The sequence below is a fragment of the Oryzias melastigma genome, linkage group LG13, assembly GCF_002922805.2.
Source record: "Oryzias melastigma strain HK-1 linkage group LG13, ASM292280v2, whole genome shotgun sequence".
In the NCBI taxonomy this organism is placed as follows: Eukaryota; Metazoa; Chordata; class Actinopteri; order Beloniformes; family Adrianichthyidae; genus Oryzias; species Oryzias melastigma.
This window is the reverse complement of record NC_050524.1, coordinates 20,741,972-20,766,676: the sequence shown is the minus strand read 5'-3', so window position 1 is coordinate 20,766,676 and position 24,705 is coordinate 20,741,972. Positions and strand designations below refer to the sequence as shown.

The following is a 24,705-nucleotide window of genomic DNA, read 5'->3' as shown; positions in this document are numbered from 1 at the left end:
CCTGACTGGCTTCAACTGGTTTGAAGCTCCATGTGGGTTAATGTAACAATGCATTCATAAATGTGTTAATAATAAGGTATAAAAGTGTAACATACTATAAAATAATTTTTAAAAAGTCTCGATGTAACATAATAAAAAAGTATAAAGCCTTCATTTAGTATAAAACAAGTCAAAACCCATTAGAACTGCGCTAAAGAGAGACTTTAGACAGTGACTCTGATCAGTTTGTTTTGGACGCCTCTTAGTTTTAAGTCTTTAAAGCAAAAGATGTAACCCTAGAGCTCAGTTCTATGAGTCCAGAGAGGAAACAGAAATCTAAATGTTCCTTCTGTACAACAAACACCTTCATCTTCAGTGAAGGTCTTCCTCGATAGAAAGGAAGTAATTTCACAGTTGAATATGTGGAGCAGCGAGAAGATCAGGTCTCCTCAGGCTCCTGCAGAGAAAAGTGTGAGGTAAACAGAGGAACAGGTGATGTTCTGCCTCACCTGCAGCAGCGTTTGGTTGAATCTGTGTGCTGGGTGAAGAAAATGAACACTGGTGTTCTGATCACACGCCTGCTGCTTCATTCTTTCTAGTCAAAAAGTAAAAGCCCTTACCTTTACACATTGAGTTTTTTTTGTTCCAAAAACATTTCAATCCTTGCTTTTAAGTTAGAAAAGGCTGCCTGTCAACACACTTCACAATCCGTCCAGAGGAAATCTGGAATCTCTGAAAAGATCCAGAGCTGCATCTCAGAAGTCGCAGGCCTCGAGGATCCGGATCAATATTGAAGTCTTTAACCAGGAAATTGGAATGGAGCTGTTCAAAGGCAGTTTGTTTTACTGGAGGAGAACTTTTCTCTCTTCAATTAACATTTGATGGGCAACTGAGGTTCAGAAATTTACATCTGAAGACACAATCAAAAACTCAGAGGAGACCATCGTTAAGACGTTTGACAAACGCACAGGTCAATCTTTGACAAATCCCAAGCAGTCAAATCTCAGTCATGGTAAATGAAACTGCTCTCCATGTTAGTGTAACAAAGAGGACCATCAGGCTGGAACTGCTTTTTACCAGGAGGAAGGACAGTTCAACTCTATGTGATGTTGGCCCCGCCTCATTCAACCAAATACTGTGTGTACTTTCATGAGTGTATGCTGTCCCCTGATGGACTGGCGATCTGTCTAGGGTGAACCCGCCCTCGACCTTTGGTTGCTAGGACTGGCTCCAGCCCTCCTTGAAACAGCAGGTGGATGAATACTCAATGAGCTGACTATTCTGATGTCCAGAATCAGGGAATAGATCTCTAAATACTATGTTAAAAGGTATAAAATCAATCAAGAAGTTAATATTTCAATTTCTGGCAAACTGCAGTTTCTTTTTCAGTTTTTTTTTCTACCATCTTTATCTTTTTATGTACATGCGATGCTAACAACAAGACGTCAAATTCCTCTGTCAAATGGCATGCATTATTATTTATACCTCTAAATGAAATATGAACATGAAATATCTAGATTTGAACATTTTTAATAAAAGAATCGGACCACGTCGTATTGCCAAAAAGTTAGTTGACTTCTTACTGAATGCACAAATACCGGATGCATAGGATGTGCACACAAGGAGCGCACACTTATCACGTGAACACCACCATCAGGCTCCTTGTGCAGTCTGCAAGATGTGAGGGGATTAAAAAATGTTCACCAACATTATCGGTCTACGACCTTGATAATCCACACAGGCCACCTGCGTACCCCACACAGGTTTGACCATTTTGTATCCTGTATGTAGGGCATTTGGGACTAATGCTTAACATGTCCCTCTTTACATATTTGTAGCATTGGCCTCTAACAGTTGCTTGTTTTTTTCCTTCTTCTTCAGTAAAAGCTTCAAAACGTCGATGCAGCAGGACTCACCGCACAAACGTACTCTAACATGCTCATCACTTTGAAGTGACTGCAGGGCTGTCAGCTGTTCTTGACCTGAAAGAGCACAGAATGTGCTTTGCTGCAGAATCCGATAGTCTTTAAGAACCAACATTTTCACTCAGCAAAGGCCTAAGAAAGCGGCATGTAAACAAACGCCGTCTTTGATCCCTCCTTCTTTGACCGGAGTCTGTTCCGTCTATCTCCCTCTGCCTCCTGTAGATTTATGTCTGCCTTTTTTTTTTAATTGGCTGATTTTGTTTTCTTGACGTTGGGAAAGAAGTAATGAGATCTCACTGAGGCCATGCTAGCTTTGTTTGCCATGGCAACCACATTGTTCCATGGAACTCACACGTCTGGCTCCCTATGAGCTCTCCTCTCCTGCCGGCCTGTCAATGTGTCTGCTGCCTGCTGACTGGCTGTCTCTTCCTGCTTTATCTACTGATTTATTGGCATCTTCCCATATGTACTCTGACAGCGAGCAGAGAAACAACTTGACTCAGGTTATCTGTCCTCTCTGCTCTCTGTGACCCAACATTTCACACATCCAGATCACCTCACCAGCAGTAAAATATATAATTACATGGAAAAACATGATATTTAGGTACCTTTAGATGTGTCGACAAATGTATGACATGCATGAATTTACAGTCAGATGGGAGTTTTATTGAAAATGACGTACTTCTATCGGTTAATGTTTTATCTCATGTAGAAGGTCAGGGATTTGTCTTTTCACACTCGATCGCTGCCTCTTTTGTTGCAGGAACCTGCAGCAGATAACAGCTATTTTTGTCTGGGGTTAAGGGCAGATGGAGATATGACAACACAATGGGCACTTTGCAGAGGGCTTTGTGTGCTGAGAAGGTCTCATAGCCTGTCAGGATGCTGAGTGATGAAGCGGGATACAGAAAACACCATTTAAATCAAGTCAAACAGCTTATATTTAAATTTACATTAGCACTGTCTGTGTCAGAAATGTCTCTTTGCTGTTGTGTAATTATGGCTCTGCGTGCATAAAAAAGGTGATGGCATGCTAGTGTAATGTGTTATTGATGCCAGGAAGACAATCAGGAATGAATCCATCAGAGGAACAGCTCATGATAGATGTTTTGGAGATGAATCGGAGAAGCTGATTGAGTTGAGAGGAGGAACGGTGATGATAAGGATGATGAAGGATGCTGATGTTGGAAATTCTATAAAAAAAGGTTTAGAGGAAGACCAAAGCGAGCAGGATGATGCAGAGCAGATGGCAAAGGTCTCACTTTGGCGCCCCTGAAAGTCTTATATCACGCTTTCCTTAAGTTTTTTAGAGTAAACTATATCCATATATGTGATCATATATTACCTTCGATACACTATAGAACAAATATTTATAATATTTTAGTTATTTTTGATAGCTTTTTTCCAACTTGGAAGTAAGACGCCTCGATCTTTGAGGCTCCGTCTTCTGCTGCTTGGGGTCGCCACCCATATCATGACGTCAACCTCATGTGAGCTCATGTGTCAAAGTCAAGGCGAGTTATTTTAAGTCAAATGGGCTATTTTATTGTTATTAATAGCCCAATGTTATCTTGTTGGTATTTCTAACTTGTTTAACTCTGACAACAAATATTTTTTGGAGAGTAAAATACTGAAAGTTATTTAAGGTTTAAATTGATTTATTCTGGAAGGACATTCCTGTTAGCTGTTTTGGCTAATTTAGGCTTTTTTCAGATTTTTAGGCCATTTTGGAGTTTAGCTTATATTTTAGCTACATGCTAGCTGTTTTGGCTATTTTGGGGCTTTTTTAAGATTTTTAGATAGTTTTGGAGTTAGGTTAATATTTACACACTAGCTGTTTTTGGCTAATTTAGTTTTTTTTTCTTTTAGTTTTTTTGGGGGCTAATTTGCAATTTTGCTAATATTTTAGCTGGCTATCAGCTTCATTGTTTTCAGCTATTAACTTAAGCGTTTTCAGCTATCAGCTTGAGCATTTCCAGCTATTAACTTATGCATTTTCATCTATAAACTTCAGCGTTTTCAGCTATCAGCTTCAGTGTTTATCAATTCCAGCATCTTCAGTTATGAGCACTAGCATCTTGAGCGGCCAAATTCAGCTTATAGCATTCACGCTAGCATTATCGCAGGTAATGCTATATATCTAGTTCATAATTATGATAACAAGTTATGGTTTTAAAGTTTTAAAAAATGATATTTTAGAGTGTTCAATAAATGTTTATCTTGTTCAGCCTGTGACCTAAGGTGTGTTTTAGATTTTAGCCCGATGTGCGATTGAGTTTGACACCCTTGACCTAGAGCCTCCCTCGACAGCATATCAACAAAAACAAACAACACCCGAGCTATACATTTGCAAAGTTGTCTGCCTTTAGTAGCCCCAGCCATTGCTACCATAGTTGTAGGAGGACTAGAAGTTGAGCCAGTGGTTGAGCTAGCTGAGTTGCAAAGGTAGCTGAGTTGCAAAGCTAGCGGCTGATCACCGGAAAAATTGGGTGCTGTTGTTAGCCTGGGGGCAGTTCTGGCAGTGCAGACTCTTCTTGTAGAGGCTGTTCTCACTTTGTGACATCAGCTCATGAGAACCCGCCCGTTTCCATGGATTTGAGAAGGGCTGGTGCTCAGACTGCAGGTTTTTAGAGGATTACTCAGAAATGCTTGGATGGATCAAAATACTGCTTTAGGCTTATTTATAGTGAGGAATAAACTTTATAATACACTTAAAAGCTAAAAAACTTGATTTGCATGGTTTAAATCAGGGGTCACTTCACTAATTGGGGGACCGCGGTCTGGAATGGACCCAGATGTTGAGTCGTTCGGACCCAGCATCTCGGTCCGAACTTGACACAAAACTAATATGTCTCTATTCTAAATGATGCATCTCTTGTTGTCATTGCAACACGTTCTCACCATCAAGTCATCATGTATGGACACTTCTGGAGAGAAACTTTGGGGAGAAAAGAACCCGTGCGGTACGAGCTGGTTTTGTCCTTCAGAATCTGCTGGAATTATGTTGATCATTAACAATTAAAAAATTACAATAAATCAAAGAACATAAACACTTGAGGGTTAACTTCAATACATTTGCATTTTTTCTAACTGGACCTCTTTAAATTTTAGTTGAAGACTCCTGGTATAGGCCCATTAAATAGAGGATTCCAAAAGACGACTTGATGTCCATAAAACTTTTGCTTTGAACTAAGATGATTATTTTTCTTCCTTAAAATCTCATTTTCAGTCCATCCTGTGTCATGCTGCTCCACCTGACATCATGAGTCCTCAAAACAGTGCAGGTCCACAAACAGACAAAAACACACATGTATAGTCCACGTAAGGGAAAAGAAGTATGAAATAAACATCTGCGCTGAGTTAAGATTGTTATCACGTTCAGTCAGCTGCTAAGCTTGGCTTCCATCGTCTGTCTCGCTGGTTTAGGGTTCATTATTGCATTCTTGGACAAAATGATATAAAGGGGTTCCAGCAAAAGAAAGACATTCAAATGTGACCTTTAGCTGCCCGTATCTCTCATGCTAACCCTGCACGACGACTCAAAACCAAAGCGTCTGCTGTTTCAGACTCAATATGAATCCATCTGCAAATCTGCAGAGGAAAAAAGAAGTGCTGGTGTGCTGCCATTACCCTCTACAGTCCAGCTTCCTCCACAACACAACCATCTGTTAGTGACTCATGCTCCCTCCCAGAGGACCTGTACCCTCTTGTTTCTGTGCAATAATTCCATTACCAATTAAAGCATTAAATTTTAAAAAGAATGAGAGGCGTGCTTCATCAGCTGCTGAAGCCACACTGAGGAAAAAGGTGTGGAACTAAAATGGTAGGAGGAGCAGAGGAGCACGCAGAGCCGCAGGTGGTTTTGATTCTACCTCCCCTTGGCATGAAATTGGCCTAATGATTGTAGTGGGATGCACAATAGTTTCTGTGATTCCAGATGCATATAAATGACTAATGATAGCAGATGATTTGATGAAACACTGCAAAATAATCTTCTCGGATGTAACTTGAGCTTAAAAGAAGGCAAACGTGGAGCTAAACCCTCAGACTTTTTAATGTCAAAGAAGAAACAACATATTTTTCTAATCCTAATGCCAAAGCAAAGCTCTGACAGCCATGATGAATAACAGGTTTAATCTGGATTGGCCATATTTACACTGCACATAATGTTTTTTTAGAATAAAGTAGATAACTAGAAAGTTAGTTTGGGGTGTGCTGCTCCAGAATAGGTACAAACTGCAGTGCCTGATGGGGTTTTACGGTATATATTGTTTTTCAGGCCATATTATGTTCATATCTGTTCAAAGAGAGACAATAAACTAAAGTAACGTCTTGCAGAAATGCATTTGAAACAATCAGTTCTTGACCCGTTTGAATTGTATTTTTCTTTATTTTACATCAATAATCTAAAATGGTTTTCTAAACAAGTCAAACAGAACACATCCAAACAGAGAAGCAAACCTGAGTGGAAGACGTTTGGACAGCAGCGCACAGACTCGCTGGTGATTTATTCTAACATGAAACTGTTTTGAACCTGATGACTCAGCCGTGGGTGAATTGCAGTCGCCTCAGCCATTAAATTTAAAGACCCACTCTGATAAAATTGTGTTTTTGGTGTTTTTAACATGTTCTTGAGGCATTTTTCTGATGAGGGAGGACGTAAATTAGGAAAATTAAGCTTAAAATTGTATTTTTGAGTATTTATTTATGCAAATTATTGGGAATAAGGTGCAGATAAAAAAAAAAGTTACAAAAGATAGTATTTGTGACGTGGAAAATACCCTTAAGTGAGCCACACACTGCTCTGAGCTCTCAGTAACGGGAAGGTTGCTCCGTATTAGTAGCATCTGGTAAGATTTACAAACATATGAACCCTACAGAGTATCTTATTTTCCCTTTGATTGACAACAGTTAAAGCGTGTTGTCTACATTCTCATTTCTACTACCTACAAACTGTAGCACAGAAAAAAGCATCACCAAAATTTTATTATTGACTATTATTACTGCTCCTTCTGAGGAAACACATGAATAACCAGTTTGTAAGAGTCTTCCTTTTCTTTCTTCAGTTTTAAAAGTCTCTCTGTCTTAGTGGAGATCACTGCGAGTGACGTGTCTTGATTGGTGTATTTTTAAGCTATATTGTGCTGGTGAGGCACAGCCTCATTTGCCTCACCAGCACCAGTCCCATCCACAACTCAGAGGTGAATTTCTAATGAACTACTGCTGCTCTGCAGAAACTAAGTCCTAAATGACTGACTCTTTTTTTAGCCTGAAATGGTATAATCATAGTTAAAGGACCACTGTGAACCCTTTGAAAAATAGATCAAAACAGAATGGACTGGGATATAAAGAGTTCTGATCAGAAATATTTCAGATTTAAGGTAAGAGTCCAGTTTGAGATTCCATCACTAGTTGGTGCCTCACACTGACGGATGGATGAACTCAACATCTCATGAGGACGTACTGTTTCTTTGGAGCGTGGGATTTTGGTCTGAAGCCAAGCAGGCTCTCTCTGATTTGATTTGCTTTCCACAAGTCCGGCCTGTTTTGTTTATTGCTATAACCCTCGGAGAGCAGAAGCCTCTTTGGGATGTGACAGACGAGGGGCTGATAAGCCATGAGAAGGCATGGAGTTCCAGGAGAAGTGTTTGAGCTCATCGGGAAGGATCCAGCGGTACAAGACCATGCTGGTTTTTAGGAGTGAAGAGATTCAGTTTGTCTGCAGTCATTTAAAACCTCAACAAGAGTGAAGGAGCAGTAGGTCATGTGGGGGAGGAATACTGACCTGGAGGCCTGAGTAACTGGTAGAATGAGCTAATTAATAAACTTTTGATCAGAAATCATCAGATTTGTCTGCAACAAACCCAGCAACAGTCTGGCTTTATTTTCTGTCTTTCTCTGCTTCATTTGGTCAGATTGATTACTTTGCTGTTGACCCCCCAAGAATAGAATTGGCCTCCAGTCTGACATTAAATGTAATTTGACTAAATTGATGATGGCCTCACTTCATTAGCATAAAGACAGAGCTGCAAGAATGGTTAGATTTTTCCCATTTCTTCTCTTTGTGTTGTATTCTAGTGCTGAGATTATTAATGATGAGGTTATTTTTTATGAAAACATCTGCACAAGTCTCCAAAAGGAGTTAAAAAAAACTATTTTTTATTAGTGAGGACAGAGACCTACAGCCTGCGTTTTGTTTTTGAACTTTTCTCATATGTTTCTTCGCTTTATCTTCATGATAGTTTGATTAAACATTTAAAAAATGAAAATCCCAAAACTACCCATTTTATGACTAACTGTGCAGCCTTTTAAGATATTTGCTGTTTTCTTATGAAAGCAGTTAGTGTCACTGAAGTAGAAGGTACTTTTCTGTCAGTGACATGTGAATCTCTGCTGTTTGCCGTCTGTTGTGTCTGCAGCCTGAAGGCGGTTCTGTCGGCTCCACTGGCCAGCGGCGCCCTGGATCTGTCCGGCATCCCTCTGACGGCCCGAGACATGGAGCGCCTATGCGCTCATCTGCAGCGGCATGCGGCCACTGTGGTCAGCTTGGAGCTGGGCTTCACTGAGCTGACCGACGAGGCCTTCCTTCTGCTGCTCCCCACTCTGGCCGCTCTGCCTCACTTGGAAACTCTGACGCTGAACGGAAACCGCTTGACCAGAGCCGTTCTGAAGGACCTGACGGATGCTCTGAAGGTCAGACATCCATTTAGGAAACATCTTAGATGAAAATTCTGTCACTCAGGATGTTAGGGTTACTGTGAAGCTCATCTTGGAAGATTTTTTTGTTGTTTATTCTAATGGAAGGTGTTAAATGTATGGTTTTCTTAAAGAAGGTTTACAGCCGCTCCACAGTCATCTGCAAACAATCATGAGGGTTGTGAGTGAAAATTTCTTACTGATATTGAAGTTGATTCATGGCTCTGAATTGAATAGCTTCTCTTTCTGAAATGTTTTAAGAAGTCCACAAACTATGACTCAACTTCAAGAGGATGGTATTTCTTAAAGTTATTTGATACTCTGTGAAAGTCAGGATTAAAGCCCACTTTGGACATGAATGTGGGTGGAGCATGGGTGGATGGATGGATGTTCATTTTGAGTTTTTTTCCTTCCATAGGATCCAAACAGCTTCCCGAGTGTGACGTGGATCGACCTTGGCAACAACGTGGACATCTTCTCCCTGCCGCAGCCCTTCCTCGTCAGCCTGAGGAAGCGCTGTCCCAAACAGGGAAACCTGCCCACTATCCTTGAGTTTGGAGAGAGCCAAGCTAGCGACCCCCCAGAGAGGCAGAGGGCCTTCGGCGAGGAGGAGGAGACGGACGACACTAACCGGACCGAGAGCATGGGGGAGCTGCGGTCGGAGGTGGAGGAGGAGCTGGATGGAGAGACAGAAATAGAGGAGATGATGGAGGAGCTGCTGGACTTCGACAGAGAGATTCAGGGAAAGGATGAAGACGAGGAGAGCATGTGGACGCTGGGGGAGCAGGGGAGAGTGGGAGAGAGGAGGAGGAGGAGACAAAGAGAGGAAGAGGACCAGATGGCAACCCAAAGACGGCGACCGGCGAGGAAGGCGGTGATGGCAGAGGACGAGGATGACACGCAGAGCCGCTCCTCACGGCTGTCCTGCTCCAGCCAATCGCAGCACGACTTGACTGACCAATCAGATCATTTGACATGAGAACTGCTTCCTGTTGCGTCTGCGCTTCCCTTCCCGTGTCCTGTCCAGCGTGGAGGAAGGTGAAACGAGACGGGGAGAAGCTGCATGGAATCACTGTGAATGTTCTACTTGAAATTCTCTCCAGTGATGCAGTTCGTGGCCCCCAGAGCCTTGAGATGCTGATTGATGCTGAGCCCAGGTGTAGCATGAGGGGCCGAACCTCCACAGATCGTGCTTTACGTTGATAACAGAAAATGCAAAGAACAGACTCATGAGGCTTTTATGTGTGAATTTGTCAATCTTTAATCAGGTCCTGTCTCCTTTTAACCCTGGAAATACCTCCATGTGCCTGCACCGTCTCTGGTTACTAGTTTAGGATGAGTCCTGAGGAAAAAAAAACAAACAAGCAAAGCAAAATGAAGAAACTATTCAGGGCTCTTAAACATTCTAAAATGTGCAAAACATCTCCTTCCTATGCTGGGTGCCGAAAAAGGTGAAAGGACAGGCAAAAATCCAAAGTGGAGATATTTCAGGAGCTCCTCGGTTGTCTCTGGACTGCTGAGGGTGGGACGTGTCAGCTGAAGCATGAGTGGCCGACGAAAGGAGGGAAAGGATGTTTCCCACAGCAGTAGATGCTCTTCATTTACCCCCCAAACCAAATATAAAATATTGAGTAGCCTTCTTCTCCCAGCCACGCTTCGCTTCGTCTTACCAAACATTCATCCGTGCGTCACATGCTTACCGAGCTGAATTTATTTATAGCGTGCCGCTGCAGTCTGCTGGGTGTCACCAGGTTGTGTTTTTAATCCAGATGTAATCCATCATGCAGAGCTTTAATAGAAAGAATGTATGTTCAGGTGTACAGCATAGGCATGTATATATGTGTGGAGGAAGAACATATTTTTCTATCATTCGTCTTAATTATCTAGGTTAGAAGTCCAGATGTTCATCTGTTTTTTTCATCTGAAAACAAAACAAGATAACAATAATAAAAAATGAAACAATAGAAGCCGATACACTGATCTAGTCGCAACAAGATGTGGAGCTTTTATGTCATAGATTTAATCCAAATAGAAGCCAAACAGCTAAAAGAGACATTTCAAAATAAGAGGTTATGTGAATTGTAATCTGATTAGTCTGAAGCTACGGACACACCGTTCTTGATGGTGTTCACAGTGGACAAGCAGGGAAGGGCTTCTTCTTCTGCTATTTCTACTGTTAACGAATGTGGAAATGGTGCATATCTCGCAAAGCTCCAAGCTTTTTTATCCCAATTTACAGTATGAAAGACTTGGGCCAAATCCGAATTCTTCTCCTATCCCCACATCCCCACTCCTACATTCAGCCCTCCAAACGTAGAGTTATGAAAAAAGTGTCTATGTCTGAATTCCTTCACTTCTCACTACATAGTTCGTTCACCGTTTTGTAGTGCTGACTGAATCTACATTTCCAAAACTGAGAGCATTAGTACTTTTCCAGAAGTCTTTGGGAAAAACCAGTGTGCATTGATGTTCACTACATTAGCAAATATAGACCACAATGCACTGCGTTGGAACATTTTTGCAAATTTAAATGTAATTTCTGCGTGTCTAAATGTAATTTTGGAATGAACCATCAACGTTTTTACCATCAGAACACAGTGGAGTAATAAATAGAGATCCTAAAATGTTTGTAGATTTTATAGTACTACAATATATATATATATATACATATATTTATTTAAGCCAGGGATTAGGGTGGGAATTCGGCCTTTAATGACATCATCAACAGTCGCCGGTTACCTATGTTAGTGCGAAGCTGCTAGCACTCGGGAAATACATAATAACATCGGTTTTATAATGTTAAAAAGGACATGTTAAAACAAAAAGTCATTACCTCAATTTAAATGTAAACGTCTGTGCTTCAAAGCCCAAATACATGAAGAAAAGCGTGACGCGAAACACCCCCGCGGTGGAGGGCTCGACGCCTCTCTGCCACGAGGGTTAGCCCTTAAAAGAACTGTTTCAGGCAACCTTACCCCTCCAAACGCCCCTACACTTGACGGGGTCGGGAGAAACCGCCTTGGTGTCATATAATTCTGTCATGATCAAATTTCAAATGGTTGGCACTTCCTTGAATTGAAAGGGACGCCATTACATCACTACAAAATCTGAGTCTGTGATTGGTCAAAGTTAGAGCCAGTTCAACCTGTAACACATTTTTTGTATGTACAGCCTAAAACGGTTGTAGAAACTTGCATAGCGACCCACAAATGCGTGAGATTTCAATTCGGAAGTTGCGGATCTACTTTTAATTGGAAGTGGTTGTTTGAACATGTGTTTCCCAGGATGGTGTGAACGTAGCTTTAGAGATGAATGAGAATGTAATTGATAGACTCCTCAGAACAGAATGTTTTCAATTTTTTTGGATCTTTAGATCCATTCTGCTTGTGTTATTACACAAACACAAGCCTGATAGCAGCCAATCAAAAAACACAAGGTGTACAATGGGAGAAAACTTCCATATATTGCAGTTTTGATGCAGAATTTGGTTTGTAAAATTAGGATTAGTGATCACAGATATTTCCTCAAAGCCATACGTAGTACTCTGATCTGTTGTAAAAGTATTCCCAGAGGTATTTTAATTATGGTTATCTAAAAACACCTGTCTCATTTTCTAGGACATAGTTTCTGCAGAGCAGCAGGAGCTCATCAGAAATTCACCTCTGAATTGTGGCCGGGATTGTTGGAATTGAGCTCTTTGTTTGTCTGCAAGTGGATACATCAGAAGGGCCCATACAAAATTTTTTCTACATCACAAATAAGTTCTTTTACAAACTGCATTTCTCTTCGGTTCCCGATTCACTATGATTTGAATGAAGAAATACTCAGAAATGCAATTTAAAGCTTAATTTTCTTTATATATGTCCGCCATCGTAAAAAAAAAAGCCACAAGAAAATGTTAGGAACACCAAAAAACACAGTTTTCATCGGAGTGGGTCTTTAAGAAAAAAGTTCAGTTTTGAATCAGAAGTCCAGGTGATTTTTTACTCCTGTCTTTTGCTGCAGGTGTTTGTACTCCTCTTAGACTTTTACCTGATCAGGTGAACAGTGAAAAGCCACAAGACTCTCTCTGAGTCCTAACAATTAGGACTGTCTACATTCAAATGCTTTAGAGCTTTGATCAGAACTGGCACAACGTCAGCGTCATAAGAGTCATTAATTGAATAAATGATCACCATTATGCTTTCTGAAACATTTAGGAATATTTAATTTATTCGTTTAGTTTTTTAGAAGTTCGTCAGGGCCACCAACCTAACCAAACAAATGAATCTTGATGGTTGTAAACATGTTCACAGCTGTGCTGATGGATTTATTTGTCTAAGTCAGTCCTGCACTTTACAGTGTTTGTGTTTTTGTTCTTTTTTTTTTAAGAGTTTTCCTGTTTCAAGAACTGGTATTTTTTCCTTTTTTTGTTTGTGTCTCACAAAAACTTTTTTTTAATTTACAAAAATGTTATTTTTATGGAAAAATTGCAGATAATCAACAGTATATATTAAACTAGATTTACAGAATAGTTTAACACTTCAGGTAAAGCCTTACAAGTCACTCAAAGTCCTTCAGTGTTGCAGCGTTTGTGCGACAGACCTTTTCTTCGCACAAATGAGGAAGAGCGTCGCTGGTTTTGCACATAGATCTAATATCAGAGATAAAAGAGCCTTTAATCATCTTTAAAATTCAATCCTACAAAGATCATTTTATGAAGAACCCTTTAAACAGAAGCAGACTTCCTGGATTGTTTCCATCTATTCATCAAGCTGTCTGGTGAAAGTTGAGGTTCATCCTGGACGGGTCAGCGTGTCATCACAGGAAAACAACACTTCTCTAAAACTTTGTTCCTTTTGTCACAGCATTGTCATGTTAGTCTGGTGAATGTCTGTGGAACAGTTAATAAGTTAATACAGTTCTCTCCAGGGTGAGTCCCAGTCTACTGCTGTCAGAAGATCTTACATTCTTAATTGGATCAAATTAGAAACATGATCATTTGATTTTTTGATTTTTCTGAAACATTTTATTTAAAACTTTCATTGACAAATGCATCATTTACTGCACCAAGAAAAAATGTGGTCTAGCTCTCTCATTTGTGTGGTTGCAGAAACTGTACTTGAATCCATGTTTCTCTCTTTCTAGTGTTGGCAAAACGACAAATCCTTCTAGATTATGTAGTCAGAATGGGATTTACAGCACAGAAGGGCTTCTGGATGCTTTAAAGGGATGTTAAAAACCGCAGTCTTTCAGGATCAGTGTCCTGTGATTTCAGAAGTTCCTGCAGATCAGGTGTGTGTTACCAATCAGCCTCTGCAGGAGCAGATGGAAGACACGGAGGCCGCCCTTAAAGACTGCAGTTTGAAAGCTGCTACATGAAGTGGGGAAAAAACCAACAATGTGAAGCAGAGATGTGACCGTTGCCTTAGATCTTCTCATGCCCCACAGTTCATCCATCGTCTGCTGTATACCTCTGTAATATTATATATGCTATATTCCCTTTTGCCTCTTTCAAGTGGGTTGTTTCAAACAGATAATCTTGTTTTTTGTTCAAATTGAAGATGTAAATAATATTTGCTAATTTGCAAGGGATCTATTAAATAAATTCTATGGTAAGAAACAAGAACAATTCCTGTTTCCTGCTGTGTTCTATACTTACCACAGATAAATTAATAACAGATTATTGAGTTTACAAGTATCATTTTAGGATTTTAAGAATAGAATAGAATAGCATTGTTTCTATGTCGATGTTAAAAACAGATGAATAATCAATAATGTAAAAAATAAACGTTATTTATTTAGTTTATTCATCGACCACATGTGGGTTTGCATAATTTGCGAAAAGTTTTCTCTACTAGGAAATAAGTTTACATTTTAGAAACATTAATTTAAGTTCACTAAAATAATTTCTATATGTCACTTGTTTAAGCACCTTTTGTCTTTATGTTGTTACAGGAAACTATTTTGCTGTAGATTTAAGGGGAAACCCTTTCAAAGTTGAGAAAAATGAAATATATTTAGATGACAAATAAACAAAGAAAACCATCTATCTATGACATGAATCCTGCATAAGTACTAATAAATGTTTATAGACAGTAAAATGTTAAAGAAATGTTTAAAATGAAGAAGGGCCAAGAGAAAAAAGTGAAATTAACAAAAAGTTTGCAAACTTGTCCTAAACAGATCACTTGTAAAAGTGTGCAGATTCCTTCTATTTTGAAGATACAGATGAATTTGGGGGGAAACTGAAGTTTTTTACATTTGACACAGTCCTTTACTGACATCTGGTGGCTGATTGGGAAACTGTAGGTAAATTGTTTCATTTTAACAGAGATATTTAATATATAATACAGCCAAATAACAATATATGTGGTCAATTATCGTCTGCACATTCCAACATAATATTGATTTGTTTTAAGGGAACTTATTGGGGTGTAATTGAATATCACCAAAATAAAAGAGTTGAGTCTTCTTTAGCTAAAATATCAAAATGTGTAGTTAACTGTAGGAGGTTAGAGCGACACAAATAAACTATTTAGCATTCTGAAACCATGCAACACCATTACATAGCTTGTTATATTTACTGTGTTAGGCAAAAACCATTATTATCAGTGTTATTATATTTTTGTCAAAATGTTTATATCTTTTAAGGTTTATCGAAAGTCACAAATGCATTAAAAAAATAACAAAAAATACATAAAAATGATAAAAATCAGGTAAAGAAAATCAGTGGAAAAAAATTGAAAATAATAAGAAGAGGGAAAAGTGTTAGTTTACGTAAACAGATACACGATATAAGACTTATTGGTTTCTTTTTTCCAATTTTTGACAAAATTTAAATACTTGTCACATTTACATAATGTCATTTTAAAAAATATTAGGGCTCAGTATGAACAAAACTATTATAAACAAAGGATTTTTCGGAAATGATCAAATTGTTAATTAAGAATTAAATGTTTCACTCTGTATACATCACAAAGTTAATAAAAAAAATTATATGTAAATGGAATGCTGTTTTGTTGAAAACCAATCGGGTGATTTTTTTTTATCGTTATGCAGTATTTAACTGTTTATTTATTTTATTACTTTGCACTTCGTTTTGAACTTCTATACCTGTAAACTAATTCATAATTTGTGCTTATCTTTATATAAGGCGACCTTGAGTCCCTTGAAATGCGCCCAACAAATAACATGTAGTATTATTTTAGTTAAAAATGTTAAACAAATAATGCAATAATTAAAAAATATATGTTCAATAATGTTCTTACACTACTTGCAGTGAATTTTATATTGAATTCTGCTTTATTTCCCCCAGAATTAGACTATTAATTGAATATTAAGGTGTTTGAAGGGTTTTTAGCTTAACCTTTCTGTTTTACTAGCATCGCTTACTATCTACGTCATATCCGGTGAGTGCGGCCTTTTTTCCTTTTTTTTTTTTTTTTTTTTTTCCCGTATCCGCCATTTCAGTTTTTGAAGTTAGTTGTCATCGGTGGCTGGTCTGTTGCTGGAATTCCGTCTCTGCGGGTTGAAATTAGTTCGGTATTTCCCCGCGCGACCACAGAAACAGATCTTTATTCTCCTCCTTTTGCGGTTTCTCGTCTGCTTTGGGGAATCGATGCCCGCGCGCGGCCAGCCGCAGATGTCGCCCGTTTACTGAACGTGCTCTAGGCGCTAAAGTTTTTGTATGAGTTGAAGGCTTCGGCAGAGCAGGGAAGGCCTGGAGAAGCCTCGGCTTTGGAGCGGTTATCATGGCCGGGAATTTTGACGCGGAGGACCGCGGCAGCTGGTACTGGGGTCGGCTGAGCAGGCAGGAGGCGGTGTCGCTGCTGCAGGGGCAGAGGCACGGCGTGTTCCTGGTCCGGGACTCCATCACCAGCCCCGGCGACTACGTGCTCTCGGTATCCGAGAACTCCAAAGTCTCCCATTATATAATCAACAGCATCAGTAATAACCGGCAGTCGGGCCCAGGTGAGCATGACGGGGGGCGTGGAGGAGCGGGCGGGATGAAGTGATGGAGCAGATGTGACCATTCTAGCATGACCTGCACCACTGGAGATGAGATGCTGGTGGGGCTGGAGGGGGGGCACGGAGGCCAGACGTGATGGATTTCATTTAGTATATTTTAATTTCTCAAATTAAAACAAATTTTGATGAAAAAATTGTAATTTTGGGTGAGATTGCTGGTCAAATTAGCTTTCTGCTAACAGTGCTAGCTCCAGCCTCCTGGATCGGGGATCAACTGGAGATGATGGACCTTAATGTCTGTAGAATTCACAGCATAAATGACACAGAGACAAGAACTTTGTTTTATATTTAAATACATTTGTTTTGTTTTTGATATTTAAAGTGTATTTTAATCATTTTTTTTCTGTCATTCTAACCAGGTTTGTCTCATCCACGGTTCCGAATTGGTGACCAGGAGTTTGATGCTCTTCCTGCTCTGCTCGAGTTCTACAAAATTCACTACTTGGACACCACCACTTTGATAGAACCCATCAACAAGTCCAAACACCCCTCCTGCATGAGCGTGGCCCACGGTGCCCCACCACGCCTGGAGGACGAGTTTGTGCGAGCGCTCTTTGACTTCCCCGGTAACGACGAGGAGGATCTTCCGTTTCGGAAAGGAGACATTCTCCGAGTTCTGGAGAAGCCGGAGGAGCAGTGGTGGAACGCCCAGAACTCCGACGGCCGGACGGGGATGATCCCCGTGCCGTATGTGGAGAAGTACCGGCCAGCATCTCCCAATTCGGCGGCGGGGCCGGGGATGGCTGGCGTTCCCCCAAGCGTTCTGCCCATGCACGGGAACTCTGATGGCTCCGGGGGCCAGCCTGGCGTCCCACTGCTGGGAGACCCCAGCCAGTACGCTCAGCCCACTCCTCTCCCGAACCTCCAGAACGGACCTGTGTATGCCAGGGCCATACAGAAGAGGGTTCCTAATGCGTATGACAAAACCGCTCTGGCTTTGGAGGTAAATATCTCATGAACGTCACGTTTCTTATCGTTCTTCTGGCAAACGCTGGAGGAATGAAGGTATTTGTAAAGGATGTTCAGCTTATCAACACTGAGTTCACATTCTTTAGCTTTTTTCTTCATTTTGCCTCCGTTTCTGTGGGTGGAGGAAGAATAATATTTTTATCATATTCTGGCTATTTTTAATCTCTTTTTAGCAGTCCAGTGCCATAACTGGTTTAAATCTGTCCAGAGGCTCCAGAAAATGAAAAAATCCCATCATGCTGCAGTGGCTGCTCCACAGCCAGACAGTTAAACTGTCCGGAAGTGAGAGCTGGGCTCCCTCGGAGCGGGTCACAGGGGGAAGGAAATGGTTTGTGTTTGGGGACGGGACCGTTTCCTTTGTTCTGAGTGAAGCCAAGAGTCCTCAGTCTGGGGCTGGAGAGAGGAGAAGAGGCGGCGACGAAAGCCCCAACAGACAGCGTTCCGCTCTGTGTGTGTGGGGGCGACACAAACGTTTAATGAGGCGACACCCTCTCTATCCGCTCAGCTACCACTTCCACTTGTGGTAGACCTCTGTGGCGCTGGGTAAACCAAAGCGGCCTCTGCTCTGCTGGTCATAAGTGACTTCTGCACACCGAGCAGTTAATAATTATCTCCAGCTTCTTTGTCCCAGAAAAGTTTGTAAAGATCTTTCTTCATGGTTGATAACAGCTTTCGTTATCCGGGTTGTTTCATAAGGCGCAAATATTTGTTTAGTCAAACCCTTTGATAAAGAGGGGGCGGGGTCAGAGATGGCGTTCAGTCCTGAACTTGATACTAAAACAGTGTAAGTAACTAAAACCAGAGTAAATTTTTCATTTGATTATTTTCAAAGATAATATTATTATTTATTTTCCAGACTGGTACTATTATTGTAGAATTGTTGTTTAGTGTCTTTTTACTTGCATCATCCTGGATTATTTTCATTAGCGCCCGAGCGAAGTGAACTGAAATCTGAAAAGGATATTAGGGAGTTTGTGCAAGATTTTTGTACTGAAATCTAAAATTTAAGGCAAAATGAAAAAGTGTAAAGTTAAAAATGAACATAAATGGACCAAAATAATCTTTGTGAAGCTTTTTTTGTTGCAAACATCAGAACTTTTGCTCTGGTTGTTGATGAGAAGTGTGTCTACTACAGAGGCTGAAGCTCCAGACAGAAACAGTGAAAGGATGAAGAGCTACACCTTGTCAGTTCTTTCAATTTAGTTTTTGCTGTCAAAATGACTATTGATTAAAGCAGTGATTTACATTTTCCTAATTTAGTGTAGATGAGGGGTTTTCATTAATCTAAGCTGTGAGGTGTAAAATGTCTGACGGTTTTTAGCTGATGTTTTTGTTTATGAAGTTCACAAGAATTTCTGCTCTTTTTAGTAGGGCTGAGTTGATTTAAGTGATTGAATCTTAATTGATCAATAGTTAATCCATAAAAGTAGAGATTGATCAAACGCATAAAGCTAAAGTCCGCTAGCTTGATGCTAACGTATAATGGGATTTCCCATAGGACGAGTAATGCTAACGCTCAGTCGATCTAAACACACATTGCTGACTAAATGAACAACTTTATTTACTCACAGGCAGAATCTTCCAAACTCTTTTAAGAAAATATGCTTTTAAATAATCAATTGTGGGCTTAGGCACCATTTTTTTTATTCATTCTTCTTCCTATGGAATAAGGTGTAATACTATAGTGTGATCGCCACCTAGTGGCCAAACTGACACACCCTCCAGGAGAGGCAGAATAATTGTTGGAGCTTCTCTGTTTGAGAATCCATGTAACACTGTGTGGTATTAACAGTCTCATTAAAATTTAAATAATACATTTTACAATATGTAAACTGTATCAAATTAACATGAAAATCTGTATTTCTAAATGTGTTTAAATGTGTAAAGTCAGTTGAATTGAATGGATCGAAAGAATTGAAAAAAATCGGAATCAAATCGATTCTAAAAATTATTGGCGTTACCCAGCCCTACTTTTTAGTACAGACAAGGTTGAGAGTTATTACCCAAATTCAGGAAATATTATTTTTTTAATAAGAAAAACATTTGGAATACTTTATATCTGAACTTTAGTAGGTTTATACATTTTTTCCCCCCAATTTAGATGTGATATCAATGTTAATGTCACGTGTTTGATGAGCTTTTACTGTGAAGTGCTGTAAACCCTCATAGTAACTAAAGTTAAACTAGTAACTTTAAAAACACACATGTAGATAGATAATCCTAACAGCTTTTATATGAAATCAGTCTACTGCTTTATTCGTTTTCTATTTTTATCTTAAGAGGTTTTTATTAGAATATTTGACCAAAACGTAGTGCATATATTTTAAACAATTTTGACTACAAAGAATCTTGAAAAATTGTTAAAGAGAGAATGTTAACATCTTCTCTAAATACAGTTATAAATTGAGCATTTATCTGCTTGACTGAAACCCTTGACACCCCAAAGCAACGTTTTTATAGATGTTCATGAAGCGGACATCTATAAAAAGTTTTAAATGGACCTTAAAAAAGCAGTATGAAGTAGTACTTCTCTGAACTGAAGTAGACGTGTCGGAGGCGACGACAGATGCTGGCTGCGCTCCTGAACCAATAAAGTTGTTCAGACTATTTCTGCACATCTGGTCCACCTGAGCTACTGCAGCTGCTCTCATCAAGCTGAACAAGTGTCTTGTTTATAGTACAGCTCGATGTTCCTGTGCTGTTATGTTGGAGGTTCCTTCTTTGAAACTGCATGTTGATTTCTGATATACGTTTACTTTTAAGTGAAAACTTAATATTTTCTGCGTTTTTCCTGAATCTCGTTCATTCTTCTCCAACAGACAGAGAAAAATCATATAGTCTGTAATACCAATAATAGCTATGCTGCGCATGTGTACGACCCTTAAGGTGGAATGTTTTAAAAGCAGTTTTTACACACAAACGTCCTGTTGTTCGAGAACCATTGTTCTGTCTGAAGAACTGAATCTCTCACCTGAAGTAGAAGCTCAAACGCCACAAACATCTCGTCTCTCCTTACTGCAGTTAGTAACTCTTTACATTTGCTTTTGAAACATTAATTATTGAAAGCATTTCACAAACAGTTTGGATTAAATTCAGTGATCATTACCAACAGAAATTAAAGTCCTTTATTTTTCAGTCATGTCTGTCTAAATGGTTTATTTTTGTTGGTTAGTATTTGTTTTTTGTTGTTTTTTTAGATGTTTTCCTACAATTTTAATCATTTTCTTGATAATAAAATGCTAAAACAATAACTCTACTAAAAGTAGGTCATATTTTAACGAAAAATAGGAACTAAAGCTGGAATGAATCAGGAAAAATTATCTTTAAAAATCCAGGTTTCACGGTATTTAGAGAAAGTCTATCTATTTTGTGATGACATTTTGAATCAATTAATTGAAAAAAATATCTATGCTGCACCGGGTTTGTCACCATTCAATTTTTCTGTTTTGTTTTCATTACACACGTTATTTTCCATACTTGTTGACTGATCTACTTTCCTTTCGGTTCTGTTTTCCCCGGTAAAAAGTTCCCTCGCCGTTCTTCCTCATGGAGCTGAACTTTGGAATCATTTCTCAGATTGTTTGTTCAGGTTCATTGGAGTGGCCACTCCTCTCTGTTCTGTAATGAGCAGAGTACAGCCACAGAGCTCGCCATCTTCTGCATTATCATCCGGCGTTGGTTTGTTATACTAAATGCAAACCTTCTGAAACTGATGAAATGAGCTGTAGTATTCATTGCATTTGAGAACAAATCAAAAGATGATTTAACTCGTGATATTTATTGCACGCTGTCACCTCCCTTCCTGAGCTCATGTCTGCTCTCTCCTCCTCTCTCAGGTAGGCGACATGGTGAAGGTGACCAAAATCAACGTCAACGGTCAGTGGGAGGGGGAATGCAAAGGCAAGAGGGGCCACTTCCCCTTCACACACGTCAAACTGCTGGACCACCACAACCCCGAGGACGAGCTCAGCTGAGAGTGGACCTCCAGAGCACCACCTGGACACTAGTATTACCCCACAACCCTCTTCTCCTTACCTTATCCCCCGCACACCCCCATCCCCTTATGTCTCCTTGAGCTTTCACTTGCACCAAGTACAGTTTCAAAGGATCCCTGAGAACAAAAAAGGACCTTGTTGCCACCTTGTGATCATTTTTACCTGCCTTCCTGCTAAAACAGTTTCAGTTCATGAATGTGGAAAAATGCCCCGTGCCGTTCCTGTGCTTCTGATAATTCATTATTCCTTCACACTGTCTTGTTTTTTTTTTTCTTCACGTCTTTTTGACAACTGTCGCCATGGAAACAGTCCGCTTCAGTCATTCTTGCTGCATTCATGTCAGATGGGAATACATTAACATTCTAGTTTGTCCTGTTTTTTTCTCCTTGATGCTGCCTATATGATTATTTAAGAACTATCTGAAGTTAAACGGTTTCCAGGTCAGGAGGTCAGTGGGAAGAGTGGAGCTTGACAGCCTGATAGCAGACGTGAAGTTCCAGGGAAAAAAAAGGGTTTGACCTTCTAGAAATGAAACATTTGGATTTGAAACCTTTTGGTTAAGAAGCTCCAGATCCAAACCTGTTCTCACCAACTGTAAACTGCATCGAAGAATGTCCTCATTGTGGAAAAAAAGCTAAATTCTGACAAATAAGAATATTTTTTTTAACAAACTCCCATCTGCAGATGTAAGGGTATTCGTTGGAGGCAGAGCCACAATGTGTCTCAGAAGGAGGGGCTTCAAGGATCACCTGGAGCCCAGCAGCTCAAAACAGGCTAATGTGGTTTATAGCTTCAGTGACCCAGAAAACTGCAACTCTCTCACCACCTGTTCCACCATCACATCCAACCATGTAGTCTTTTGTAGGAAAAATAGCTCAAATTGTAATGAAATTATTTTTATCATTTCAGTCTGAATATTTTGTTTTCCTCTGCTCCATGTCAGGATGGACCGCTCCACAGACGACTCACCTGTAGCTCCAGCAGGAGAACCTTCTCTTTTTCCATTTGATGTAGACGTTTAAGCTGAACAGAGTGAATGTAGGACGCCCGCCGTATTAGTTTGTGTCTCATATTTGTGGTCTTCGTTTAGCTCACTGTCTTAGAGAAGCAGATGGAAATCTTTTGGTTTCCATCTTTGTCGTCTCCTCTCACTGATTAGTTCTTAGTCTCTTTTCTTTAGTGCTTCCTCCATGTCTGTCACTCTTTTATTTAATTACTTTTACAGGATGAAAGCATTTTTTTCTCCCTCTTTTAATTTCTATTTTGACAAATCCCCCAGCTGAATTTTGTTCTGTTTGAATATTTCCACCTGCTGACATCTGACAATCATCCAGCCTTTGCATCACAGAGACGAGAGGCTTGGTTTGGCGACACGTGGATCTGCTAGAACCTCCATGTTCACTAACCGAACGCTTCCACTTGTCCAGATCCAGTTCTTCAGGCCGCCTCTGGTGGCGTCACGACAACAATGGGCGTCTTTCCTGAAAGCATCTACAAAAGAAATTCAGAGTTTGAATTCTTCCAAACTGTTTTCTGTTTTAGGATTAGAATCTTGTCTGTTGCGTAAAAACGGCTCTGATGTAAAAGTTTAGCCCGACGTTCTCATGGTTTCATGTGAAGCGTACTCTGGGAACACTTCTTATTTCCCAGCCAGTTTGAACACAAACCATAGCGACGATCAAAGCCAGCTTCGTTGTCTCTTGAACCGCACGTGACAGAGGTCCTCCTAAAACGCTCTGCCAACGAAACCACCATGAAGTATTTTTTTAGTTGCCCTGCATGAAGTTGATCTTTTCCTTTGGAACAAAGGAAGGGACGGCAAAATTTTGCAGTGGAAACCGTGTCATTTTAAAATGTGCCATTTTATTATAACACTATATTCTTTCAAGAATTACCTTTTATTTTCTGTAGCATGTAATGTGTTATCATACTATTAAATAAAATCAAACTCATACAAAATGAATTCATGTTTTTTGTTATTCTATTTTGAAAACCTAAAAATGAAACTTGGTGGGAAAAATGTCTTTGATATGTGGACACCATCTGTACTTTTATTACATCAGAGCTAAAAACAGATTGTTTTTCATCTATGATGCTGGTTTCATTTGGTACAGGTTCTAGACTTAGATTTTGAAGTTTTTGTTTTGTTTATTTAGATCTTCAAATTGTCACATTTTTACCTTTAAGCATTAACCAACATTCGCTAAAAAGGACTTTGCTAAAGCATAATGCTTATCAAATCCCATCCAGAAAAACAAGAAAATCATTTGACATTTTAACATTATCCTTTAATCCATTAATTAATTTTAGATCTTCGCCCAAAAAATTCGAAAGTTTTGATCCAAAAATCTCAATTTTACATTAGTTCTTGGTCTGATGATTCAAACACAAAAATACCTTTCAAATTATGTTTCTTTCCATTAAAAAAAGGCAGCACTCTCGTAGATAAACTCATTTTAAAGGCACAAAATAAAATTCCACAAATGGTAATTTAGTATTTGCAGTTTAAAAAAAAAAACTCTTCATTGATTTATTGTGTGGAATTAGATCTTATCACTCAATAAATGGCACTGATAAGACACTGTGGCAGGCAAATGAATGGTGACATCATTTGAGTTTTCAAGTGGGTGCGCTCCTTAGATGTTTCGCTAATAGGCCCACGACACCTCCAGAGGGTTCAGCAGTGAATCCCAGCGTCCCTAATTGCTATATTTAAGTTTAATTGATCAAAAATGTTTTTTTCCAAAATTTCTCAACAAAATTAGAACTATGGCAGAATTAAAGTGTTAAATTAAGTAATTTAAACATTTCAAGCCAGTTTTCTTTTGGTTTTGTGAATTATATAGTTATATAGCTATATAGCTTTAGATATTTTTGCTATTTATATGTTTAACATGTGGTTTCTAATATACCTGGTCAGTAATGACCCCTAGGAATATTGTTTCATAAACACATTTGATGTCCCATGAAAATCAAGTTTTACGTATCATTTGCTTTATGTGTTCAAAAATAATACAATTTGAAATCAAAAAACTTGTTGATCTCAAACCATTACCTTTCAGATCAAACTAAAATATAACATGTTAAAAAAATAGGCATTTGACATTATTCAGTTATCAGATTACCTCAAT

At 39.4% G+C, this 24,705-nt stretch overlaps 2 protein-coding genes across 2 annotated transcripts in view; both read left to right on the top strand.

Moving 5' to 3' along the window:
- lrrc75a (leucine rich repeat containing 75A) overlaps window positions 1-14,211 on the top strand; it is a 41,399-nt gene extending 27,188 nt beyond the window's left edge. Inside the window, exons 4-5 of the mRNA XM_024277744.2 lie at window positions 8,324-8,597; window positions 9,019-14,211. Coding sequence (XP_024133512.1) covers window positions 8,324-8,597; window positions 9,019-9,579 — 835 coding nt within the window. The 3' untranslated portion in view covers window positions 9,580-14,211. The remainder of the gene's footprint in view (window positions 1-8,323; window positions 8,598-9,018) is intronic.
- Window positions 14,212-15,940: 1,729 nt separating this feature from the next.
- Window positions 15,941-23,537, top strand: crk (v-crk avian sarcoma virus CT10 oncogene homolog). The gene is made up of 3 exons (XM_024277453.2): window positions 15,941-16,553; window positions 16,970-17,553; window positions 21,416-23,537. Exons 1-3 carry the CDS (start codon window positions 16,334-16,336, stop codon window positions 21,551-21,553), a joined length of 942 nt encoding a protein of 313 aa, XP_024133221.1. The 5' UTR covers window positions 15,941-16,333; the 3' UTR covers window positions 21,554-23,537.
- Window positions 23,538-24,705: the final 1,168 nt, after the last annotated feature.

Excerpts from the sequence above, each read along its gene's own strand:
- crk (XM_024277453.2), top strand. The coding sequence starts at position 16,334 with ATGGCCGGGAATTTTGACGCGGAGGACCGCGGCAGCTGGTACTGGGGT. Across the intron at positions 16,554-16,969 it reads TAACCGGCAGTCGGGCCCAG|GTTTGTCTCATCCACGGTTC; the intron begins GTGAGCATGACG and ends CATTCTAACCAG. Across the intron at positions 17,554-21,415 it reads AAACCGCTCTGGCTTTGGAG|GTAGGCGACATGGTGAAGGT; the intron begins GTAAATATCTCA and ends CTCCTCTCTCAG.